Source organism: Dicentrarchus labrax, unplaced genomic scaffold, assembly GCF_905237075.1.
Source record: "Dicentrarchus labrax unplaced genomic scaffold, dlabrax2021, whole genome shotgun sequence".
NCBI classification, from domain to species: domain Eukaryota; kingdom Metazoa; phylum Chordata; class Actinopteri; family Moronidae; genus Dicentrarchus; species Dicentrarchus labrax.
Genome location: NW_026136704.1, coordinates 28,477,753 through 28,501,993, shown reverse-complemented (window position 1 = coordinate 28,501,993; position 24,241 = coordinate 28,477,753). Strand labels below are relative to the sequence as shown.

The 24,241-nt window shown below is 40.2% G+C and overlaps 2 protein-coding genes across 4 annotated transcripts; both read left to right on the top strand.

Annotated features, from left to right (window-relative positions):
* The first annotated feature begins 1,834 nt into the window (after positions 1-1,834).
* Positions 1,835-14,005, top strand: ddx6 (DEAD (Asp-Glu-Ala-Asp) box helicase 6). 3 transcript variants are annotated; one of them, XM_051397100.1, is made up of 15 exons: positions 1,860-1,993; positions 2,112-2,189; positions 2,464-3,145; positions 3,246-3,309; positions 4,065-4,169; positions 4,650-4,779; positions 5,152-5,298; positions 6,144-6,238; positions 6,343-6,465; positions 6,589-6,717; positions 6,996-7,112; positions 7,485-7,548; positions 8,254-8,355; positions 8,477-8,656; positions 10,742-14,005. In XM_051397100.1, exons 3-14 carry the CDS (start codon positions 2,946-2,948, stop codon positions 8,650-8,652), a joined length of 1,452 nt encoding a protein of 483 aa, XP_051253060.1. In that variant the 5' UTR covers positions 1,860-1,993; positions 2,112-2,189; positions 2,464-2,945; the 3' UTR covers positions 8,653-8,656; positions 10,742-14,005. The 3 variants fall into 3 exon arrangements, with proteins under 3 accessions (XP_051253059.1, XP_051253061.1, XP_051253060.1); XM_051397099.1 differs by lacking the exon at positions 2,112-2,189 and having other exon boundaries at positions 1,835-1,993; XM_051397101.1 differs by lacking the exon at positions 2,112-2,189 and having other exon boundaries at positions 1,835-1,993; positions 8,477-8,660.
* Positions 14,006-14,140: 135 nt separating this feature from the next.
* treh (trehalase (brush-border membrane glycoprotein)) lies at positions 14,141-22,730 on the top strand. The gene is made up of 15 exons (XM_051397098.1): positions 14,141-14,259; positions 14,931-15,031; positions 15,132-15,279; positions 15,370-15,457; positions 15,856-15,956; positions 16,122-16,214; positions 16,374-16,490; positions 16,767-16,889; positions 16,990-17,039; positions 17,600-17,800; positions 17,905-18,122; positions 20,167-20,278; positions 21,363-21,475; positions 21,570-21,623; positions 21,946-22,730. The coding sequence occupies exons 1-15, from the start codon at positions 14,177-14,179 to the stop codon at positions 22,078-22,080; spliced, it is 1,737 nt and encodes a 578-aa protein (XP_051253058.1). The 5' UTR covers positions 14,141-14,176; the 3' UTR covers positions 22,081-22,730.
* The last annotated feature ends 1,511 nt before the right edge of the window (positions 22,731-24,241 follow it).

Genomic DNA, 24,241 nt, shown 5'->3' with positions numbered 1-24,241 from the left:
TGACATTTGCTCAGGGCACAGTGTCTCCACTGTCCCTCTCGCGACCGGAGGTGGATGAGTTATACAGTCTGATGGCCACACCACCTGGTGGAGAGGGTGAGCGTCGTTGTCCAGGACACTGTGCAGTTTACACAGCATCCTCCTCTCAGACACCACCTCCAAAGAGTCCAGTTGGACCCCCAGGACGGAGCCAGCCTTCCTGGTGATCCTGCTGATGTTCTTGGCGTCTGCTGCCCTCAGCCTGCTGCCCCAGCACACAACAGCAAAGAAGATGGCACTGGCTACCACCGACTGGTAGAACATCCTCAGCATGATGTTACATACGTTGAATGAGCGGAGCCTCCTCAGGAAATAGAGTCGACTCTGGCCCTTCTTGTAGACAGATGTAATAATAAGATAACCTTGTTTGACTTGTGAAATGGGTGACTTAAAGAAAATTTTGTTTTTGTCTATACTATACTAGGTACTTGTACTATATTAACTGGGTTAAATAGAAATGCATTACTAAAAAGAGACTAAAATACAATTTTCATTGACTAAAACTAGACGAAAATAGTCATGGATAATTCTAACTAAAATAAGACTTAGTCGACTGAAACTTGACTAGACTAAAAAGAGTATAAACGTGACTAAAACTGAAATTGCTGCTAGACCAGTAATGCAACCACACACACACACACACACACACACACACACACACACACACACACACACACTCACACACACACACACACACACACACACACACACACACACACACCCAGACACACACAAATCTCATCTGATGGTGGTGTGAGATTACCATAAACTTCATCCAGCTGTGTCACTGCCATCAGTTATGTTTATCACAGAAACATCATGGAGGTAAAACTAACATTATTAATAATGTAATTGAGGTATCTTGGGGATATTTGGGGGGGCAGTTGTCTCTTATTTGCCACTGAAGCTAGTCCGTTTACTTGATAAATTCAGGTGCGGAAAGCCTCTGAGCAAGGCCCTTAACCCCCGACTGCTCCAGTGGAGCTGCTCTGTGGCCAGCAGATCAGACTGTGGTTGTTATTGGGCAGCTTCCAGGAGTGTGAACGGGGCATTCCTGAAAAAGAAAGTGCATTGCTGTCAGCGATTTGCCCCTGGTCGAATAAAGGCTAAAAACAGATTAATTCCATAGGGACATATTCAAATCTGCTAGGCCGCCTTTTGAAAGCAGCACCATTATAAAACTAGAAAAGTCATGCCCCCATGATTATCCACACGCCACGTCTTAACGCAGAACTTCTCCAGCTGTAAATATAAAAAAAATCTTTATTAATATAATTTTTATAACCCTGGTTTGGAGCAGTAGAGTGAAGGTTACTTAACCGTAAGAAAATCTAAATACTGTCATGTTATTTGTCTATTTAAAATAAATGAATAAATCATGATAGAAAATAAATGTGACTGGGGTAGACACAAGATATCTTGTTATATGTCTCACTTTGGGGTGGGGGCTTCTGCAACTGTGGTCAGATTCCTTTGGGTTTGACGGATCACCTCCATCTCTCCCCCATGTTTTAAGATTTAATTTGAGTAGAAAAAGAAAAAGAAGACATGCACAATATAACTGTGATGCAGTGACCACTGGAAATAATCACAGCCTGTAAAACGTATATGTTTGTACTATTTAATTAGCTAAAATGTGGCATTAATCATCAACAGCACTGCAGCAGAGTCGTGTTTAGAAAGCAGATGCATGTACATTTGATTTACACACATTACATGGATAATTAAAAGATAGTTTTGAACGCGTTGTGTTGACAGGGACACACTGTTGAAATGAAATCAGCTGATTCGTTGCAGAGAAGGGGAGGGGCGGGTTCAAATACGAGTGGAAGCCATCTTGAACGCTTTGGTTGACAAGACTCTTTCGTAGTCAGCTAAAAAAAAAAAAAAGAAAAAAATTGAGTGCACCTCACAAAAACACCGCATAGGGAACCGGTTACATCAGGTATTCAAGGTAAACGCATGTGTGTCTTACATGGTTTTCGTATTCACGTGTGGCTCTCGACCAGCTTTCCGTCGTTACGTCGCGGTGACTTCTTTTATAATTTCTCTTTTTACTGTCATCGTGTTAGCCTGCTAGCAGACCTTAGCACGGCGGTGGCTTCGGCGAAGCTAACGCGAGCTAATCATCGTTTCCAGTCTAGCTTTTGGTAAGTTTGATTAGCTGTTTTAAACGGAGGTTAAAAAAAATTATGTATTGTGGTTTTTTATCTGAGGTTATTGGTCGGATGCTCTAACGCTGTTTCCACATTGTTAGCAGATAATAACATTAGGCTAACTTTTGACGTGAGGCCAGCTGTTTAAACGTCGACCACCCCCCCTCCCCTCCTCCACTGCTCTCTCAACACAGCATTACACCGTTTGAATCCCAGTGTCGTTGTAGTTGTTTTTTTGTCTAACTAATGTGTCTCCTGTGTTTTTCAGGATTGGATAAAACCGAGAAAAGACGCAGTGGCTCGGTGAAGCTTACACAAGATGGGTAGCTAAACAGTTGGCCAGTACTTGAACGCTAGCTCAGCCCTCCTGGTGTATGATTACCCCAAAAATAACAATGTCAGAAAACATCTATGCGAAGCCCTAATTTACTGAAAGATACCCATGCTCATAGGTTTTCTAATAAACTGAATAGAGGAATTAGTTTTCTTTTTTTTTTTTTTTTTCTTTCTTTTAAACACACACTTTATGTCCCAGATTCAGCAACACTGTTGAGGAACCTGCTGAGACAGAAACATTACAACAATTTACATTTGATAGTTATTAAAGTCTCAAGAGGGAAGGACAAGCTTAAGTTTTGAGTGGTCCCTCCGGAGTGGACTCACTTCATATATACATATATATATATATATTATAGAGAGAGAGAGAGGGGTTTCATTGTTATTGGAACATAAACGTCACGCTAAGTAAACATGAGTACTGTCAGGACAGAGAACCCAGTGATTTTGGGCTTGTCCAACCAGAATGGACAGCTAAGGGGCTCCGTGAAGCCGGCTGGAGCACCAGGTGGAGGAGGAGGAGGAGGCCCCCAACAACAGCAACTTAACCAGATGAAAGGTGCAATCAACAATGGGAATTCCCAGCCAGCCCCTACAACTAATGCTGTCATCAAGTAGGTTATTTGATGTTAGAAATCCAGGAGTTTGGCTGTGTTTTCTGTATGTTGGCACAGTTATTATGCTTATTGCTGACAAGAACTTTACCATCCACAGGCCTGGAGACGACTGGAAGAAAAATTTGAAATTGCCCCCAAAAGACATGAGGATGAAAACTTCGGTTGGTACAAGATAGTTCTCCTCTTAGAGATCTGAAGGTCATTCAAGTTGGAAGTAGAAATAGCAGATAGTAGTTTTATTTCTGCTTCTGTCCTTTTGCCAGTTATATCAGTTACTGAGGCTTTTTATAATCTGTGTTTACTAAGCATTTCTACCCAATGTGAAACCAGTGTTGCCCCAGTGAGTAATGTGATTTTGCTGACCCTCATGTCCTTCTAGCAAATCCTGCAAAGCTATAGGCATTTGCTTGTTTTTTTATAAAGAGTAGGACTTAATTGTATGTACTATTACTGTAAACAAGGCGATGAATGATACAACTTTTGCCCTTGTTTTTCTGTTAAACATCTTGCAATATGCATGCATTGTTAACTATTCTGTGGTAATCATCTTGCTGTCGTATAAAGCACACTGTGTAGGATCTCGGGTGCTTAACGTCTGTAGGTGGTCCTTACAAAGCACATAGTTGTGTCGTACTCTGTTGTGGAAATAAAAACCTTAACATTTTCATCTCCATTGTAATTGTGGCAGTGGTCTGGTTGGTGTTAACATTGCTTCTACTCAAGCTATAAGAATAATTTGCTTTTCATTTCTGAAATTGGTGCACACATTGGTCTACTTTTTGTTTTTGTTTTGTTTTTAATAACACTCTCCCATGTCATTGTTAGTAGGACATCATGCACCAGTTTTTAAACCCATGATCTGTTTCTGTCTGGTGAACTAAATTCTAATTACTTATAATTTTTGTGATGATTACAGGATGTGACTGCAACTAAAGGCAACGAGTTTGAAGATTATTGCCTAAAGAGAGAGCTGCTCATGGGAATCTTTGAGATGGGCTGGGAAAAGCCATCTCCAATCCAGGTACATTCAGACAATACTCAGATTTGATTCCTTTTGACAGCGGAAGAAGGTGGTCTCTTTGTGCTTAAGGAAGTGCATGTTTTGATAATTATAGAGTAGGCTGTATTTGAAAAGTCCTATCAGTCATCCTGTACCTTGACTTTTGTCACGTTGCCAAAATTTCCTTTAGTACCTTTTTCATTTTATATACTTTACATTATTAACTGTGCTTATTTCTGTCTTCATGCTGCTGTAACACCCAAACTTCCCCTCCACAGCATCAATAAAGGATAACCTTATCTTAATTTAAAATGGCATGAAATACTACTCTGAATGACAATCATGTCATGAAACAACAATCATGCCAGATACATGTGGACTGAGACTTAATGACCAAAGTAGTAACCATACCTTTGGTATGTGCTGTAAACTGGCTGTAACGTACCCAGCCATAAAAAGTAGTAGTTGTGTGGTAATGTGGTGTTACTGCTGTTTGTTCAGGAGGAAAGCATTCCCATTGCACTGTCAGGAAGGGATATCTTGGCCAGAGCCAAGAATGGCACGGGAAAGAGTGGAGCCTACCTCATTCCCTTACTTGAACGCATTGACCTGAAGAAGGACTGCATACAAGGTAAGAAAGTTTATTCTCTTCCCAAGTTTGCTCAGAAGCATTCTTGACTCTCACCTAATCAAATGAGTCATTCATTAATAGGATGGGGATGAAAACGGGATGGAACGTAACCAACATGACAGAAGGAGTATAAAACCAATATAGATCCACTGTGTGTAAAACAACTGTTACCACTGTGTGTGATCAATAAATAAAAAACGACCCTAATCTTTGTGACATTGTGTGTAAAGCGTCCATGCAGTTTTAACCTCTAATTGTTGTGGCTTGATCATTTTAGTGGTTTGGAAAGCTTTATGTGTCCAAAGTAAGGCTAAGCCAGCTCAGAGTATTCACACATTTATTAAACCTAATCGCATGTTCCTGTTTTTTCAGCTGTGGTTATAGTGCCCACCAGAGAACTGGCTCTGCAAGTAAGCCAAATATGTATCCAGGTCAGCAAACACATGGGTGGAGTGAAGGTCATGGCAACCACAGGTGGAACCAACCTACGTGATGACATTATGAGACTTGATGAAACGGGTAAACATCAGTTTACACAAATGGTATTTTCATATTTGCCAACATATAATATCAATAATAAAAGTGTATTAAATAGCAGACAGATATTCAAAATATACAGTTATAAACAAGTTGATGGTAAGGATCATGTTGCCCGTATCTCAGCTGCTTCTTAGTTATAAATACGTGTGAGAATTTATTCAGAATATCCCATCTCAAGTACAGTGAAGTGTGTATGGTTAATTCAAAATGCTCAGTGACTATATCCATGATATTGCACGTAATGGCCTGTTCTTGCACATTTTGTAATGAGTGTAATCAAGAGACTAAAGATGATGGATCTTGATCTGGCTCATGCATTAACTCTGGGTTATATGTCAGATCTCAGTATCTTAACTCCGATAATGAAGGGAGCTCTGTCCTCTTTGGCTGGATATTGGCAATCTAATCTCTCAAAAGCAATCTATTTATAGCTTAATAGCCATCACAGAAACCACAGTGTGAGTTGGTTGTGCATTTCTCATTGTTTAAGGCTATAATTATTGACTACACTTTTTGCTGTTACTATTGAGTATCAGGAAATGCACTGATGACTCGCTAACGTATGACATTGGTTTGTTTTAATACCTTTTCGGTCATTGTGCTGCAAAATTATTGGCACGTAAGAGGTGTTTGAAATATGGCAACCAATCGAAACGCCTGCACCGCTGAATATTGCCAATATGATGCACATGGTCCTTTTTTTTTTCTAAAATAGTGCTTCACTAAAAGCTGTGTATTTTAAGATCCTTAGGCAAATGATAACCCTGCCGTTCTTTGATGTAGCTGTGTATCTTTTATTTTTATGTTTTTTCTTTATTTTACAGTACATGTGGTCATTGCCACTCCTGGGAGAATTTTAGACCTCATCAAGAAAGGAGTGGCCAAAGTCAATCAAGTGCAGATGATTGTTCTGGATGAAGTGAGTTAGTTTTATTTTTCATTCTGTTTGACCCATATTGTGTTTTTTTTTTAAGATAAGACTGCTCTAATGTGCCTTTCCCCCCTCGTCCTTGTGCTCAACAGGCTGACAAACTCCTGTCTCAGGACTTTGTGGTTATGATGGAAGAGATACTGGGCTTCCTGGCCAAACAGAGGCAGATTCTGCTTTATTCTGCGACCTTCCCTCTCAGCGTACAGAAGTTTATGGTACAGCTTTCTCATATTTAACTTCAGCCCTTGTTTAATTATTTATTGGCTGATAAATAAATCAGTCTTTTATCTGTTGCACAACCTGAATATAACAGCCTTGTGTTCTCACCTACTTTGTAGAATTCACATTTGCAGAAACCCTATGAGATCAACCTGATGGAGGAGCTTACACTGAAGGGTGTGACTCAGTATTATGCTTATGTAACTGAAAGGCAAAAGGTCCATTGCCTTAACACCTTGTTCTCCAGGGTAAGTGTTGCCTTCCTGCACTTTATGATCCTGTTTTAATTAACTTCAGCTGTGTCATGAAAACATCAGTGTAAAGGCCAACTTGACTGCAGGCTTTTAATGCAAATGGCTATGTCGCACACTTTGACTTCAATATATTATAACTTGTATTTTTTAGTCCATTTTAACACTTGATTGTTTTGCATGTTCATTAGAAATGTTTATCATTGGGCACTTAAATGGCTTGAAACCTAACAAATTTCACCATAATTTACTGTTGTTGGTGGTCTCTTTTTCAGCTCCAGATCAACCAGTCTATAATCTTCTGCAACTCCTCTCAGAGAGTGGAACTCCTTGCCAAGAAGATCTCCCAGCTTGGTTATTCATGTTTCTACATTCATGCCAAGATGAGACAGGTCAGCTTGAAGTACTGCCTCAGAAATACCAACTTTAAGACCAAAATACACAGGTGGCTATGGATGCATGCCAGAACAGCTGCTACTATTACTTTTAGGCGTGCGATAAAGTGGTGCGTTGCGTAGACTGGCATGTGCCTCTACTTGATGTGCTGCTACAATTCACACCAGTGCTCTATTTCTGGAGTGTTGCTGCCACTGCCAGTAGTTTTCCTGATGTGAAACTGTACATGTTGTCCAGTTACCCAGGTGCCTTATTTGTCAACTTACATGTTACATGTTGCCTTGAACACTTAAAATTGATCCATATTAAAGCCTATTTTTGCTACAACCGTGGTGTCTAAATGCACTTTTCTCTCTTTTGCTCTCCAGGAGCATCGCAACCGTGTGTTCCATGACTTCAGAAACGGCCTCTGCAGGAATCTTGTCTGCACTGGTAAGTGGTATCGACATGTGCATGTACATCTCCTGAACTGTACAAGTAGAATTGTGCAATAACTGGAAGCTATTGTGACCATACTTGCTCTGCCCCAGCTTGAGCCATTATTTTCCATTTAGAGAGTGGCGAATACCGACTGGTCAGACTTTGAAACTTCATCACTGAGCTTTGAATAACAACCATGTCTGTCACTGACTTTTCAGTGTGTCTAATCAAGTTGCAGCTGATGTAGAGTCTTGAGCACAAAATGTCTCTGTTGCCAGAGTTTTAATATTTGTCTGTTTTAAAGTGTATATTTGCTCCTCTTCAGCATTAATTTCAGTTCTAGTTTAAAAGTTGTGTGGTTACATCACATGGGGTTTGCTACCATGGTAGGATGGTGAGAGTTTAAAGAGTGCAATGAAAGTGAAACTAACACAGAAGTGTTTGTGTGCATGCATGACCATAATTATGGTCACCATAATTATGGTCATGCATGCACACAAATACTTCAGTGGTGCCCTGTTGGTTAGGCATATGTTGCACCACAGGTGTGTCCATGTTTTTTGCTGTTGCAGTGGAGACAAACAAAACTGTATTATTGTTTACATATTTTAAGTTTGTATCGATTGCTCGTAATAAACTAAACTCTTAATCTGCAGATACTTTTAGTCGATATCCTATGTTGGTGTAGGTTTTGATTTCTTTCTTTATTTCCTCTAGACCTCTTCACAAGAGGAATTGACATTCAAGCTGTGAATGTTGTGATCAATTTTGACTTCCCCAAGCTGGGAGAAACGTACCTTCATCGCATCGGTAGATCCGGTAAGAGACCATATTGGTTATGTTTTATTTTGTTTGGTTTTTTTTGTCCGTGCAGCCTCTTGTACAAACATTTATTTTAAAGAACAATGATAATTTAAATGCTCACATCCCTATTATCCAGGCCGCTTTGGACACTTGGGTCTCGCCATCAACCTCATCACTTACGATGATCGCTTCAACCTGAAAGGGATTGAGGAGCAGCTTGGAACAGAGATCAAGCCCATCCCTGGCATCATTGACAAGAGTCTATATGTGGCAGAGTACCACAGCGAGAGTGGTGAAGAAGTCAAGCCATGAGCCAGTAGGTACACATAGCTGTTTAACACACACACACACACACACACACACACACACACACACACACACACACACACACACACACACAGGATAATTCCTGGATGATTTAACTGTTTGTTTTTCTTTTTGATGTCAGTATAACTATTTTCACACACAAGCCTAGATCAAAGACACTTTATAATTAGACTGATTAATGACAGGCATTACATTCAGCCATTATTACTGTCAATGCCTAGACAATGCTTTTTCTGCTTGCCAAGTAAAGATGCCACGTCTGTTACCTTTTGACAGAGCCAAGTTATGAAACATGACAAAGGCAATCTGCAGTACTGTAAGACAGGAAGAACATTGGGTAGAAAGATTGTGTTCAAACCCCACGGAAGGTGTCTGACTTCAGGTGTTCTTGAGCCAGACACTCGGTCTCTACCAGCTGCAGGAGGGATATCAGCTGAAAAAATAAATCCAAAATAAAATCTCGGTCCTGATCAGAGTCCTTTTTAATGCCAATACAAAGTCTGATCCCGATATTTACATGGAACTAAATGCTGATTAAACATGTATCTGATGCACTGAAATATAACGGGTGTAGCTTACTAAGTGTGTCATACCTTATTTTTGGCTGGACTGCAGCAAAGCGGTCAGTCAGCACTATAAACCCAGAAGTGCGGCAATGACTGAGTGAAGTTACACCAGTGGTCAGTCGAGTTTTGTTTCCTCATAGGCTGAATAGGCGCCAATGTTAGTTGCATACTGTTACTCCAGATTCTATGAATATAAACGCAGGGCTCTAAGGTTATCGCTCGTTCATCCCTCACTTGACTTTTAGTCTATGCCAACTTACTACACGGGCCACACCTTGGTCTCACCTTGTATATAAATAGGGACATGACAGTCGGCTCCTAAAACGGCTTTTTCCTCACGTAGTTAAATTAACCAGAGTGACTCATTGAAAAAAGCAGAAACATCACAATGAGCTCATATTGCCTGAGAACACCAAACAGTTTTATTTTGAGTGTTGTTGACAGTGGTTTTGGTCATGGGAGGGTTTTGCTACCATGATGGGATGAGTATTTTAAAAAAGTGAAGCGAAAGTGACTCTTCACTCGTGAGACTAGCAAAACGTGACTCACTGAAAAAGGAGGAACATCCCGCACAAAGAAACAAATGAAAGTGTGGGGGCAGTTAATAGATAATTAGTACCAGTTCAAACACCTTAAGATATGAATGGAAAGTTAATGTTCTTGCTACTGTATTTAATTTTTATTTATTTATTTTTTTTTTTTACCCAAACATAACTAAACCATGTCATGTGATCTGCTACTTCAGCACACTTTAAGAACAAATATTTGTGGACCACTACAGAAAATTGCAGATAACATTTCATATCCAGGAATTTACAATTTGGTCACGGTATAGCACGCTGACCATACACGGTCCAGCCATATGCTAGGTTTCAACCTAGTCTAGTTGAAAGTCCTGTTCCAAAACTGAATTTTAAAAGCTTGAACTTTCACTTATATTGTATCTACAATTTAAATGGATAATGCGACTCCTGAAATGACCAGCTATATTGTTTTACTAGAGAAGAGTTGTCACTCTGTTGGAGTTGTGGGAGACTACAAATACACTCCGTCTCCACATGCGATTGTACAGTGGAGTTGGAGCCAGACACCAGCTTGCAGAGAGCAGACAAACAGAAACCTGATAACAAACAAGTTTAATTTTGGCCCGTTATCAAGTGACAACTGATATGACCTGCTGCTGGCAACTATTTTTTATTTTTTTTGTAATGATGAAATGACCGTCAGCACCGGGTAAAGAGAAGCTGCTGAATGTTTTGTACACTGCTGCGTGCTGCTAAAGATAGAGTAGAGGTACGGATTGGTTAGTTTGACTTTTGTTGTTAGTTGTATCAATATCACCTAATTTTACTGAATAAAATAATTTAGTCATTACTTGTTGAAGGCTATAAGTAATCTATACACATGACTGAATAATTTCAGACTGTTTTGCAGTCCCAGTTAGGGGGCACTAAAGTAAATGGAGAGTCTGTTCTAATTTAATTTCCCTCTTTTCTCTCTCTCTACAGATCAGTCCATCCTCCATTCCCCTTTGTACCTTTTTTCATCCCCCCCCTGTCTTGGAGTTTTTTTTTTTATGTACAGTTTCTGTCTGTCTTCCTTTTTTGGATGCCACCATAAGGAATGTGTATTTTGATGGATGCGTTTCGGAAGAACTCATTTGCCTTTTTATAGGGCTCTGTGCTGCACCACCCCACCCTGAAGACATAAGCACCTCGAGGAAAGCATGGGACCAAGTTGAAAATATATATCGATGCACATCGTGACGATTCATATCCACGAATGACACAAAGCCAGCACCAACAGACCGCTATGTGACACCCTCCATTCTCCATTTTTTATTTTGGAAGTTTTAACCGATTTGTATCAAGTGCCTTAACAAGCAGTTCAACTCGTTCTAAAGTAATAACCCTTCATTTTCCACCATCTTACTCACTTCATACCGCACAGTCACGTTCACCTAATTGAAAATTCGTCACACTAATTTAATGTCAGACCACATAGGTGAATTCATAACTGTTTTTGGTTGTGTCATCCGTTTGCAAAGAATGGAGATAATTAGGATGGAGGCTGGTCTGAATTATCTTTTTGCTGGCTTAGCTGCACTTCTATCTGGCTGATGAATGAGGACACACTTGGATTTTCCATGGACAGAGATGCTGGATTTTATTCCAAGAGGCAGCCAGACTGTCCAGTTGCTTGTGAAGAAGCTTGTGCTTCTAAAAGACCCAGACCCTTTCCTCTGTCTTCAGCTTTAGAACACTAAAAATGAATAAGCAGCCTGTCAACACCATGAGTCATGAGGATTCCGGTTTTGGGTGGAGATTAATTGTAGGGAACGCTTTTTTTTTTCTTTCCTTTTTATGTCCTGTGTTTCACTTTCCTATGGATGGCCATACTTCTGCGAGCCGTGCAGCCGGCGTGGGTTGCACCTTACACCTTGTGTATATATCTTCATTTTAAGATTGTTTTAAACAAGTTCAAAAGGCTGGCTGACAAACTGAAAAGCTTTTCCCCTTCTCTCTTGTTAGCACTGGAGACTGTTTCCTTAATTGCCAGTTTGTTTGATCTGCAATATTGGCCTGTGAATTTATTTATAATTTTAGAAATTGCAGAATTTATTAGAATCTAAAACATTTAAATGACCTTGTGCATGAAATGTTTTTGGAGGCAGAGTTCAACACTGATAATCTTGTAGCCCCTCCAAATTTGATGGCAAGTGCAATTTTTCAAAGCTGCACTTAAACTGAGATTGTTTAAATTGTCGCCCTTATTCTCCTGCTACCAGTGTTAACAAGTGGTAAGTCTAGACAGATGGCTTTGTTAAGCTTGTGCATTTGAGTAATGAAATCTTTGTTGTCACCAGCCTTAACTTGTGAAATGGACTCTTGAGACACACTCTTAAGATCTCCAGTTACAGTGAGTGTTGTTGGAGAAGAAAATAATATTCTATCATGTAGTAGTACTACTCGCTGCAGTGCAGCTGAATTGGCAGAGAATTTGTTTTCTGGGGGAGGAATTAACTGTTACGTTGATCTATGGGCTCTTTAGCACAGTTTCATTATTTCACAAATGTTAAGGAGGAAGCTGTGGATTTATTTTCCCCTTTTTGGAAGAGTGACGGCCGAATGCATCAAAATGAACCATCTGACCTAAAATGTAGCAGGAATTCATTCTCTGTGCATTGCATGTTAGCTGGCTTTGCTCAAACCAGCTATCAAAAGATGCTTCGACAAAAACAACCCGAGCAGGTTGGGCTGCACTTAACACACAGAGATGGGTTCAGGCAATAACACTGACTGCACTGCTTTTTGTACACTCACGATGCCCAAATGAGAGAGAAGTGTGCAGAACATTCATTTAAAAAATTGGCACGTACGGGGAATGGGCAAGAAGGATTACAAAATTACTATTAGTTGGACTGCTCGTTCAAAAGATAACTTGGGCACCTCAGACTGCTGAGGTTATGGCTTATTTCTCTGCCCTTTATTGCTTTGATATGTGGGGTTTGGGTTACGGTTTCTTTTTGATTTTTATTTCTTTTTATGCAACGTGATAACCTTATTTTGCATCAAGGCGTTCTGACCACTCGATTGTTCAGCTTAAGCCTTTTCGCAAATGAGGTTCCCTTCGTTATGGTGAGATGCTCTCGACTGTTCTAATCAATGAGAATTATTATTGCACATTTAATTTAAGCTCTTTTTAAAAGATGATAAAAGATGACTATTGATCAGTTTACGATAACCATTTTATTTCTCATTGGTTAGGACTGTGATCCCTGTTCTCTCAGTTCTATTGTTGTCCCCTTTAAATACTTGCACATCTGATTTGGCTGATTTGGCTAACTTTTGGGTGGGAGGGCTGTGTTTGTGAAAAATATCCAAATGAAATGAATCATTAGTTGAGGGAACAGGGATCTAACTGTGCAGGCACTTGGCAGCTGTCTGTTTCTTGTCAGCCCACTGGCAGTAATGGCCACAGCAAATGCTTTCAAAGCTAAAATCAACAATCCTTCGAGATTTAGTGTATTGCTACCTTTTGATGGGGTGCTGCCTTACGGCCAGTGGCTGCCATTTTGAGAACCTTAAAGACTGAGACAAGAGCATCTTGCCCCAGATTGGGTGATTTAATTGGACAGTTAGTGGAACAAAATTGTCTCATTCTTTAAGGTCTTTTTAAATTCTGGGGAGGGAGGGTTAAATTAGTGCTCTTGCTGCCCTGATGCATACGTTCATCCTCTCTTGATAGTCTCAAACAACGTTTATAATAACACGTTTTGTGTACAATTTGGCCGTGGTTTAATTTTTCTGCAAATGGGGATGTGAGAGGAGCCTGTTAAGGATTCCTTTCAGGACTGATGCATCAGTGAAATAACGGGAGGGAGGGAGGGAGGAAGGGAGGAAGGAGGAGGAGGAGGAGGAGGAGCCTTTAGGGCATTACAGAAACGGGATGGTACGATCTAAAGATCCAAAGTTATGGTAATGGGTTTAAAAAGGTTTGGAAAAAGTTGCCCTTAAATTTGGAAGTTTTTTTTTTTCAAATGAAATGTTCAAGTGGAGTACACCTTATTTTAAAAAAGTCTCCAAATTTAAGTGAATTTAAAGCCTGAGTTCATTTTTTATTTTTATTATTTGATGGAAATTTGGTCGTTATTTAATTGGCAGATTTTTCAGTGAAGCTAATTTTACAATGGACTTAAGTTCAACGGATGTCATCAATATTATTGGAAAAGATTTGAAAGTTTTGTTGAAAATAAAGCTCACTGAAATTTATTGTGTCTGAAGCTTTTGTTTTCCTCGGCCACCACTGCAGTGTCCTGTTAATCCGCTCTTTCAAAGCTAGGTGTCAGTGTGTTGCTGCTGTTCTGTCTTTTATATAAACTGACCTGGAGGCAGTGCTCAGACTTACTCGTACTCTGGAGTCACTTCAGTTCGTAGCTCAAGATGCGTAACTTGATGGTATTTTGCTTGCCATCAGTGGCTCTGTTTGCCTGTGTGAAGAGTGCTTTTCCACCACCATGTGACAGGTGAGATTAATGTCTGAAAGGGTTTTGTTGTTGAGGTACTGTAAGTCAAGTTCTTCTTGTTGTTGAACCCCTGTTGCTTGTGAAAGAAAGTTATTGATTTATGGCTGTAAAACTGATCTTAAAAACATAATCTAAAACATGTCTCTAGGCACCTCAGACAGACTTTGCTTTAATTCCAATGTGCTGCCAATAATTATTGATCTGTTGACTTTAATACTACTGTAATACTTGCAATCAGAACTATTGGATTGCCTCTTTTGTTGCCAAATGACTCACGATTTATAGAATTTCCCACATACTGTATTTGAATTTTCGATCTTAGCAGCTTTAATCTGTCTTGTTCTTGTTTAACAAACTGTTTATGGGATATCAGCCTTCTGCTGCTGCCGGACCCCTGCAGGGGTTGTTTCTTTTTAGTAAATGTTAAATCCACAACGTACTGGAGCCGGCAAACGGACATTTATTTATATATATATATATATATATATAATATAGTTTTTTTTTTTTTTTTTTTCTCATTGAGCCTCTATTCAGTTGTCAGCAGACCTTTGCCCTCACCTGATATGGTTTTATTGCTTCCTTTTAACAGGACTGTGACAAGGTGGTGATGCATTGTACGAATACGCAACCTTTTATCTGTTTAATAATTAATCTCCATAAATGAATTTCAGTGAAATATACTGCACTGGGCCCATCCTGCATCAGGTACAGACATTTAAACTGTTTGATGATGACAAGTACTTTGTTGACATGCAGATGAGGGAACCTCCTGGTAAGTCGAATCTCAGTTAATTATTAACTTAATACATTTTTTTTTGGCATGACAACAATGTGTGGCCACCTTTTTTTGCCCCTTGTGTCTTTTCCTGCAGATGTTGTTTTGTCAGCTTTTCGCAACCTTTCTCAAAGCTTGCCAACCCCGACTGTTCCGCCTGCCCAACTGCGGAAGTTCCTCAGCACATACTTTAACAAACCAGGTGGAGAGTTTGTCTCATGGACGCCACCAGACTGGCACGAGAAGTGAGATCCAGTTATTAGATGTCTCGTACTCAGATGTTGCTCTAACTTTTCATCTGTGCTTGGTTGACGTGAGTTGATTTTTACATGCAGGCCGAAGTTTCTGGCAGGAATAGCAGACGAAGAACTACGCAACTGGGCTGAAAACATACATAATCTGTGGAAGTCTCTCGGCAGAAAGGTGAGGATAATGAGTAAAGCTCCAACGCTACGGACATTAATCACCAACTATTTGGTAATAAATCATTTTTAGTCATTTTTAAAGATAAAATGCACTAAATTGTTTCTGATTCTCTAGTATGAAGTTTTGACTAAGATTAGTCTTCTATGATGGTAAATTGAATATCTTGATTTTCTGTTGGACAAAACTAGCAATTCAAATATCACAAATTAAGCTTTAGGAAATTGTGATGCACAAAGATTATTCTTTTGATACTTTGTAGACCAAATTATTAATGGAAAAATATTTCAGATTTATCAGAAATGAAAACAATCATGTGTTGTAGCCCCAATAATGAAGTTTTCTTTAAAACATGTATTCTGAGACAAACTTTTGAAAGTGAAATATTTCTCCTCCAGATCCGCACTGATGTTAAAGATCACCCAGAGCTCTACTCCCACATATACACCCCACATCCTGTTATCGTGCCGGGGGGCCGCTTCAGGGAACTCTACTACTGGTGAGTGAATGATGGAGCCTGTCTCTCAGCTGTCTGTCTGAGAGTTAAGAGAAGAGTGAGGTCAGAGCGAGGAGAGATCACAGCCCGGCCCAGCCAGGGGTCTCTGCTGTGAGCCCATGAGGTGCCATGTGCAGACAGTGACGTGAACCACTCTGTGCCCAACAGGGACTCCTACTGGGTCATCAATGGGCTCCTGCTGTCAGAGATGACAGACACGGCCTACGGGATGATTCAGAACTTCCTCTACCTTGTCAACAGGTGAGCCTCAAAGCACCAAGTCCAGTTCGCTGCAGGTAGTTCCACAAGCTCATTTTTTAATAAGTAATTTAGTAACCCGACTTGTACATTTTGGAAATCTCAGTGGGGGTACTTCAAGATTTTTGAAATAAAATATATTTCTTTCTGTCACTCCTACAGATATGGCTTCATTCCAAACGGTGGGCGGATTTACTATGAAAGGCGCAGTCAGCCTCCATTCCTCACTCTAATGATGGAGAGCTACTATCAAGCAACCAAGGATAAAGAGTTCCTCAGGTGATATTTAGACCTGAGCTGATGTCCTGCCAGACACATTATCATTCTGCAGCTGCCTCGCGTCCCTTCAGAGCAGGAAAAAAAAGACACAGGCATATTAAACATCAAAACCTCAGTGCTCCTGTCTCTCTGTGCCTCCGGTGTTGTTTTTTTTCTAACATGCTTAATTAGAATGTGACACCCCAACTTTTGTGTGTAATGATATTAAGGACTGTGAAGAGTAGACTGAATTAAAACATTGCTCCCTGCTGTCTGCACAAACTTGCGTGGTTTTAGAGCAGCTTTACCAGCGCTGGAGCAGGAGTACCGATTCTGGATGCAGAACCGTTCTGTGGCTGTGACAGTAAATGGTGCGGAGTACGAACTGAACCGTTATCATGTGCAGGTGGGCTTGCCCAGGTATGTTGGAAACTAATAAATAATAAAAACAAATGTAAGATACGTGGGTACAGTAAGGGGTTCCTTCACCAACAGTAACAATGTACTTTGTTCTTCCTAGGCCTGAATCCTACAGTGATGATCTGGAATTAGCTGAAGGACTCACTGCTGGTAATAATAGCTAATTAGTGTTGAGCATGAGAAATATTACCCTGCTATGGTTATTTTATTCCATTAGAGAGAGAGAAATGAATGTACTGTTGTTTCTAATTGCTCCTAAACAGGAAAGTGTAAAATGTTCCCCTGGATTCAAGGATCATCTGCGCAAAACAAATTTGCTCTGAAAATACCTCAGTACCATGTTGTAATGAATATTTAATGCTAAACACACTCATTCTTTCACACTGCCGCAGAACAATTTTAAAGAAGAGCAGTTGGAAGGGAGAAATACATTTGTTGTTCACTGAAATCTTGAATTTTTCTGCCACCAATGTGTGTTTGCTCTAACACATTTTAGAGGTCATTAAGTTATTTCCTCCTCCTTGGAAGAGACGTTTAATAAAGCTTAAGCTTTTGAAAAATGTTGCACTAAAACATTTTGTTCAGAGGCTGCTTATTTAACTTTTTGCTCTTCCACTTAACAAACAAGACGTACATGAATAAGTTCCACATTTCAGAGGTTGATTTGATGTGGCTGTGCTGGTGGATTCATGTTGTTTTCCTGCCCTCAGAGCGTAAGGAGCAGCTGTGGATGGATCTGAAAGCGGGTGCAGAGTCTGGTTGGGACTTTACATCCCGCTGGTATATAGATGGTGACGGCCACAACAACGGCACCCTCAGAGAGACCCGCACCAGTCAGATCCTGCCAACTGACCTCAACGCTCTGCTGTGCCTCAATGAGAAGACTCTTGCTTCATTTCACAGGATATTGGGTGAGTATGTGAGCAGCCTTTGACCTTGAAACTAACTTTGGTTTGCGCAATACTTTGAGCTCCTAACTGCTGTTACATAACGGTGATGTGCCGTTTCCTGACAGGTAATGGTGACTCAGCTGCACTGTATGACCAGGCTGCTGCTCGCAGACTGGAGGCGATAGAGTCTGTGCTGTGGGATGCTGAGAGGGGAGCTTGGTTTGACTACAACCTGGTGACGCACTCCAAACACTTTGAGTTTTACCCCTCCAACCTGGCACCTGTTTGGGCACAGTGCTATTCTCGGCCTGAGATGGGAGAGAAGGCAGTACAGTATCTGAAGGTTGGTGGACATTCGAGGCTCCATTGTGGTCTCAAAGGGTCGGTTCAAGTGACAAAGATACACTTTCTTCTAATGGTACCGAGCTATTCAGATGCAATAAGTCTGGTTTAATTTGAGCGGGTTTTCAGATAGTCGTTTCTAAGATCTCCTGTACAGTGAAGGTGTGTATAATTTTGATTGAGATAATTAAAGAATTGGGGGTGGAGGGGATGCATTAAAAAAAAAAAGAAACAACTTGTCTTTACAGGACCAATGCCCCTGCCCAGAGCACGCTGTCAACAGGGACTATTTTTTAGGTTAGTAATTCCAATGAAAAAGCCAAATTGCCAATTACCCTTCAGCCAGCAGCAAAATGTAAGAGACAGATATCTCAAAACCTGGACTCTGGAGCTCGATACCATTAGGGGTGAGTAACAAAACACTCATAGGCCATGTTATTAGATACATCCGTACAATCTATCAATCAATTGTGTGTCCTGAATGGTTTCTTTTTTAGGAAATGAAAATAAACTGGTGTTCTTACAATAACCGAACACTGTTTTCAAATATTATTGGCACGATAGAATATTGCATTAGATTGTATAGGTGTTCTTAATAAAGTGCCCACTGAGTGTATGTATTTATACCATTTGTGTGAAAGAACCTTTAACCTGTATTTATCAAGACAAGGTTGAATGAGCGTGGATGATTATGTTTTCACAAATGTCAACACAGCTGCCCAGTATGACTGGTCTACTCTTGTTTGCCACTGCAGCTCCATTCTAACCATTTACGCACACCAAAATTAAACTGCATTATTTCCCCAACATTTTTCTTAAGGTTCGCCTTTTCCATAAGTTATTAAACTGCAGACCCCTGCTTAAGTGACATATTTTATGGATATTTCATGATATTCAAAACCATACAGTGAACCCAAATAGTGACCTCAGTAACTACTGGAAGTTTGTGTAAAAGGAGTTATTTGGATAAATTCTGAGCAGATAATTTCCTGTTTAGCAAAACATTTTGTCTGTAATATATATTTTTCAATAGTTTTTAACCATTATACAGACTTAATAGGCTTCTTTTTGGACAAATTCAAATTTCTCACACCCCTTAAAATCCAGAAGGCCTTGTGACCCCCGAAGAAGCTTTAGCGACCTAGTGGAGACCCTGAACCTCAGGTTTGGCACCACTGTGCTACAACATGTATACCCACATATACTCACTTGTCCTGTGTTCTCATTTGAGAAAAAATATCTGAAAACAAAAGGTAGAAATGAACGTGTATTTCATGATGGCACTTTGTAGGATGTATCGTAGTCAGAGCAGAAAGCACTGAGCCAGACAGCAGCCTGCTACACAACATGACAACCCACATTAGGTTTCTGCTAATGTCTCTTCCTCTAACTTACAAACGCAAACACGCCTTGTCAGCTGCACTTTTTTGAACGAGCCACCAAACAAACATTCAGCTGGAAAAAGTGCAGTGCTAGTCGTCTAGTTTGCAGGCTAGATGGTTAATTATATTCTCAGCTGCGGCACATTAAAGCGTGTAAACGTAGCTGCAAATGTCACCTCAGTTTGGTTAGATGCTGGTGTGGTTTTTACTCTTCAGTACCACTAACAATGCGCTGTCTGCCTGTGATACGTAGGCTCCAGCACAAGTTTGTTTACTTTGTCATTCCCATAGCTGCTGTCAAACAAACAGACGCCAACACACCTCTCCAGCTGGCTGGGGAAATATAATGCTCATTTTCTTCTCAGACCTATTAACAATACATTTAAAAAAAAAAAAAATGTGCTGACATTATTTTTGACTAGATGTGATTTCCGTTGGACTTCTGCTGAAGTGCTTCTTGGCAGGAAGGCGTGATTGTTGCCTATTTTATTTCCCCACCACCATGTTCAGCATGAATCCTCCCTCCTCTCTGAGTCCCACCTCGTAGGATGTTACATGTGCTTTATGGACTGCTCATTTGCTCCAGCAGATGGCGCACACACACTACACTGGCTTCCTCCAATCATGCTCCTGTGGTTGCTCTTGCTCTTCATGTCTGTACAGGGCAGTGGTGCTCTCGAGTTCCCCAATGGAGTTCCAACGTCGCTGAGAGAGTCTGGGCAGCAGTGGGACTATCCTAACGCATGGCCCCCCCTGCAGCACATGCTCATCGATGGTAGGTTGCAATCAGTTGATCTGTCATGATGAGAATTTCCTGAAACCTGTACTGATTATTCACCAATTGCTCAACGTGTTGCTCTCTGGTAGTCGGGTGGTAATGCTGTATTTCTCGCCTCTAGCTTTGTACTGAAATGACACAAAGCAGATGAAATACTAGCCTTCAGGTTTAATTTGAGCGTGTTTACAATCACACCTTTTTAAAGGTATCCTGTGGACATTCCTTGAGTGTATCCTTGAGTTGAATGCTGAATGTATTTAACCCCCGCTGAAAACATTTGCGAAACCAATTTTCTTGAAGCGTTAAACTGGCATTGTTATCATCCTCATTTGCTCGTGGGCGGTCTTCTTCCTTGCTTTCACTGGCACATTGTTGCATTTCTCATCTGTATCTGGTGGAATATTTGAAAGCACTGGCAGGAATGTGTCTCCGTATCATCTGCATGCACGTGTGTCCTTACGCACAGCAAGATTAGGCACCCACTTGCTATATAGTGCAACCAGTGATAAAAAAAACTGTTTTTTTCTGTTTATGGGGGCAGAAAGTAATTGGACAAGTTGCATATATAGTCATCATATTTATTATTTGACTTCAAATCCAACAATCCCACAGACATCAGCAGACACTTGGAGTCTGCCCTTGTGATGCTCTGCCAGGGCTGCACTGCAGCCAGCTTCCAATCTTGCTTATTTCGAGGGATTTTTGCCTTTAGTCTGGTCTTTAGCAAGTGTGACACATGATCAGAGAGTGACTGATTTCTTGCCCTAAAAACTCCCTGGTTGCTTAGTCTGTGTGATTAGGATCACTGTCCTGCTGAATCTTTCCTAAAACTGGAGGATTATGTATTAATCTCACACACACGCACACATAAAAGGGCGATGACTTCAACAAATACATTGAAGCCTGAGGGTCAGCAGTCATAGTCATTGTCAAAGTAATTTCAAATCCAATCCGCTGTCTGAGTACAGAGTAAACACAACAGTATGTCACGTACCTAATATTGTTTATACTTAAAGCAACCTCATGCTTTAAAAGACTTTCTTGGGTTTATGCAATAATCCAAATCTTCTTGTATTTCCAGGTTTATCCAAACTGCCTTCAGCAGATGCTAAACAACTAGCATTTGATTTGGCCCAACGTTGGATCAAGACCAACTGGGTGGCATACCAGAAGTATAAAGCCATGTTTGAAAAGGTGAGTTTTCTTATAGTTTAAGTATTTCAGAGCTGGTGTTGTGCAGTGATAACGCAGCTGGCTCAGAATGTGTAATTTTCTTCCTCTTTGACAGTATGATGTGAACGGAGATGGCAAACCCGGTGGTGGAGGAGAATATGAAGTTCAGGTATTTCTTTTCATGTGCTGACGGTAAAACTAATGTGCTTATAGTCACACGTCTTTGTAATTTCATGCAGAGCCTTTTCAATTCTTTCTACCTCACTTGAACTTGAACACACTTGCATACTCATGCACATATATACTTTCACTTCTTTATCAGTATCTTCCTTTTCTGTGTAATTTTCTTGTTGTCATATACTTTTCACTTTGGTTTTCTTACTATTTCTATTAGAACAAATTAGTTTTATCTTTCTCTTGAATTCCGTCACTTTTTCTGCTTTGCTAAACAAAAAAATCCCTTATTCTCCGCTGTGTTGCCCTTTCGGTAGCTGGGTTTTGGTTGGACCAATGGCGTGGCCCTGCAGCTCCTGGACCAGTATGGTGCGACTCTCACCTCAGGTAGCAGTCGTGTGTCTTCCTGCCTCCTGCTGCCTCTGGTCATCTCAGCTCTCATGCTGCAGTGAATCAGAGGTGACAAAAATGCATCATTCCTGGTTTCACTGCACTAAATCACTCCAGTCCACTGACAGACTTCAGACAAACACCAATTGACATACAAAAATAGACTAAATTGTGCCTATTTGAACATGTTTTGATATTTTGCTAAATCCTATATAATCAGATGATGTTTATTTGCAAAAGGAACAGGATATGATTTATCATAACTAAGAATTCCCTCTATGAATATTTTAGTATTTATCCTCAGAGGTAAATTATCTCTGGCAATATCAGAGGATGCAGATCATGTAGGCACTTCTGGACTCTCTCCAGTAATGCCGGCTGCTTGTTGCTGCTTGGATCACAACATTAACTTGTCTCAGATATTGAACTGACATTACAGACAGTCATTCACCTAATTCAATTATAAGGTTTATTGCTGAACTGTAGCTGAGGCCTTCTATTTATCTATCTATTTGCATGCGAACTGAAGCTGTAAATGAAAAGATGTAAACGACCTCATGTGAGAAACAAAATGTGAAGTGAATGCATTAATGTTTAAAACATAGCACTACTTATTATATCTGACTTCAAGACTCTTTTATTCAAATTTTAGAAGTCAACCAAGGAATTTTAAATGACAATGTAGCATTTTCAATAAACTTGCAAGGATTCACTTTCTTTGGCATCATTTCATCTTCCTACGTATACCTTTACAAAGTGCACATGTTAAAATTAACTTTATTTTTAACAATACATGGCACAAATATATATGGTGGCAGTTTCGCTGCTTCACAATAAAAGGCACCCTGTATTCCACCAGCTGAAAGCTTTTAATGTTACACAGTAGCAGTGGAATATTGGGTTTACATTAGTGGTAACTTAATACAGCTCTGACACGATGTAAAGAGACTGAACACTGAACAGTGAGGCCAATATCAGCAAGATAAAATTACACTTGATTACACGCATGCCTTGTAAGTACAAAATCCAGCTTGGGAATGGCAGACTGGATAATGCCTGAAAAACACAGACGGGCCTATCTAGAACCAGTGTTTGGGTTCTCTATTCTGTTCATTCTAAGGCAATGAAAACATAAATATTCTAAGTTTTAGATAATGATAAACTAATGAAAACTTACCTATGAATATTGTATTAAATTTCTCCCAACAGATCCTCCTAAATGTTACACACTGGGCCTTTTAAACAGTCTACTTTGACATTATGGGTTATTGTGTTTAGGTGACTGATCTCGTCTTATTCCAGTTTGAACTAAAAAGTCGAAAAGGCTTGAAAACTTCATGAAGCCACTGTAAACATTTGACTAACTCGCACAAACGTACCATTACTCTAAAAAAGAAACAAAGTCAACATTTTTTGCCATTTCAGATTGTTCCATGCGAGTCATTCTGTCTTTGCCATTTCTGCTTACATCTTTGGTGAAATGCAGGTCAAGCATGAAATTAAGTCCATATAGATATTCAAATGGTTGTTAAAAAAAAAAACCCCAAAAAAAAAAGGAGGGGGGGGTATTGAGAAATTTGAAGAAGAAATTGCATCCTCTTGGCTATGAAGATATGAGGCCCAAGCTGGGATTTCACTGCATCTCTCTCTTTAGCATGAGTGCACACAACAGATTGACAATGCAACTTAAATAGGCAAAAGGCCAATAGGTGCAGTGGACCGTGCAACCCCAAAAAGATCACACTCTAGTAATGTGCTATTGTGAGTCTCCATCTACAAGTCATATCGCTGCCTTTTTTTTTTTTTTTTTTTTTTTTTTAACCCCACGCACATCTGTGACACCCATACAGTAGCAGTCGTGTGTATTGTGCTGTGTTCACAGAGGTTTAAGCAGCAGGCAGCAGTCATTATGTTTTCAGTCCTCGCTGACAGCGGTAACTCAAGTAGAACCTGCTCCTTTTGATAACTCACACATTACCATGCCGTTTTAGCAGAAATGTGCTGTGTTCAGTTAATGAGATGGAGCTGTAAAGTGTGGGAGAAGTTGTCCGGCAGTTAAGTGCCGATGAGGTGAGACCGCGACGTGTTTGTGTTTGTGCGTGCACGTGCGTGTGCCTTTTTTTTAATTGCACAAATCTGGGGACGTTATTCTGAGAAGCACGTTCCATGGGCGAACCATGAATTGTAAAGCAGCAGTGACAAGTGCATTACATGTTGTTGAGG

What these genes read in the sequence shown, in the direction of transcription:
- treh (XM_051397098.1), top strand. Translation starts at nt 14,177, where the DNA reads ATGCGTAACTTGATGGTATTTTGCTTGCCATCAGTGGCTCTGTTTGCC. An exon ending in GTGCAGGTGGGCTTGCCCAG is followed by an intron (nt 16,890 to 16,989) that starts GTATGTTGGAAA and finishes TGTTCTTCCTAG; the next exon opens with GCCTGAATCCTACAGTGATG. An exon ending in GCAGCACATGCTCATCGATG is followed by an intron (nt 20,279 to 21,362) that starts GTAGGTTGCAAT and finishes TTGTATTTCCAG; the next exon opens with GTTTATCCAAACTGCCTTCA.
- ddx6 (XM_051397099.1), top strand. Translation starts at nt 2,946, where the DNA reads ATGAGTACTGTCAGGACAGAGAACCCAGTGATTTTGGGCTTGTCCAAC. An exon ending in ACATGAGGATGAAAACTTCG is followed by an intron (nt 3,310 to 4,064) that starts GTTGGTACAAGA and finishes TGATGATTACAG; the next exon opens with GATGTGACTGCAACTAAAGG. An exon ending in CAGGAATCTTGTCTGCACTG is followed by an intron (nt 7,549 to 8,253) that starts GTAAGTGGTATC and finishes TATTTCCTCTAG; the next exon opens with ACCTCTTCACAAGAGGAATT.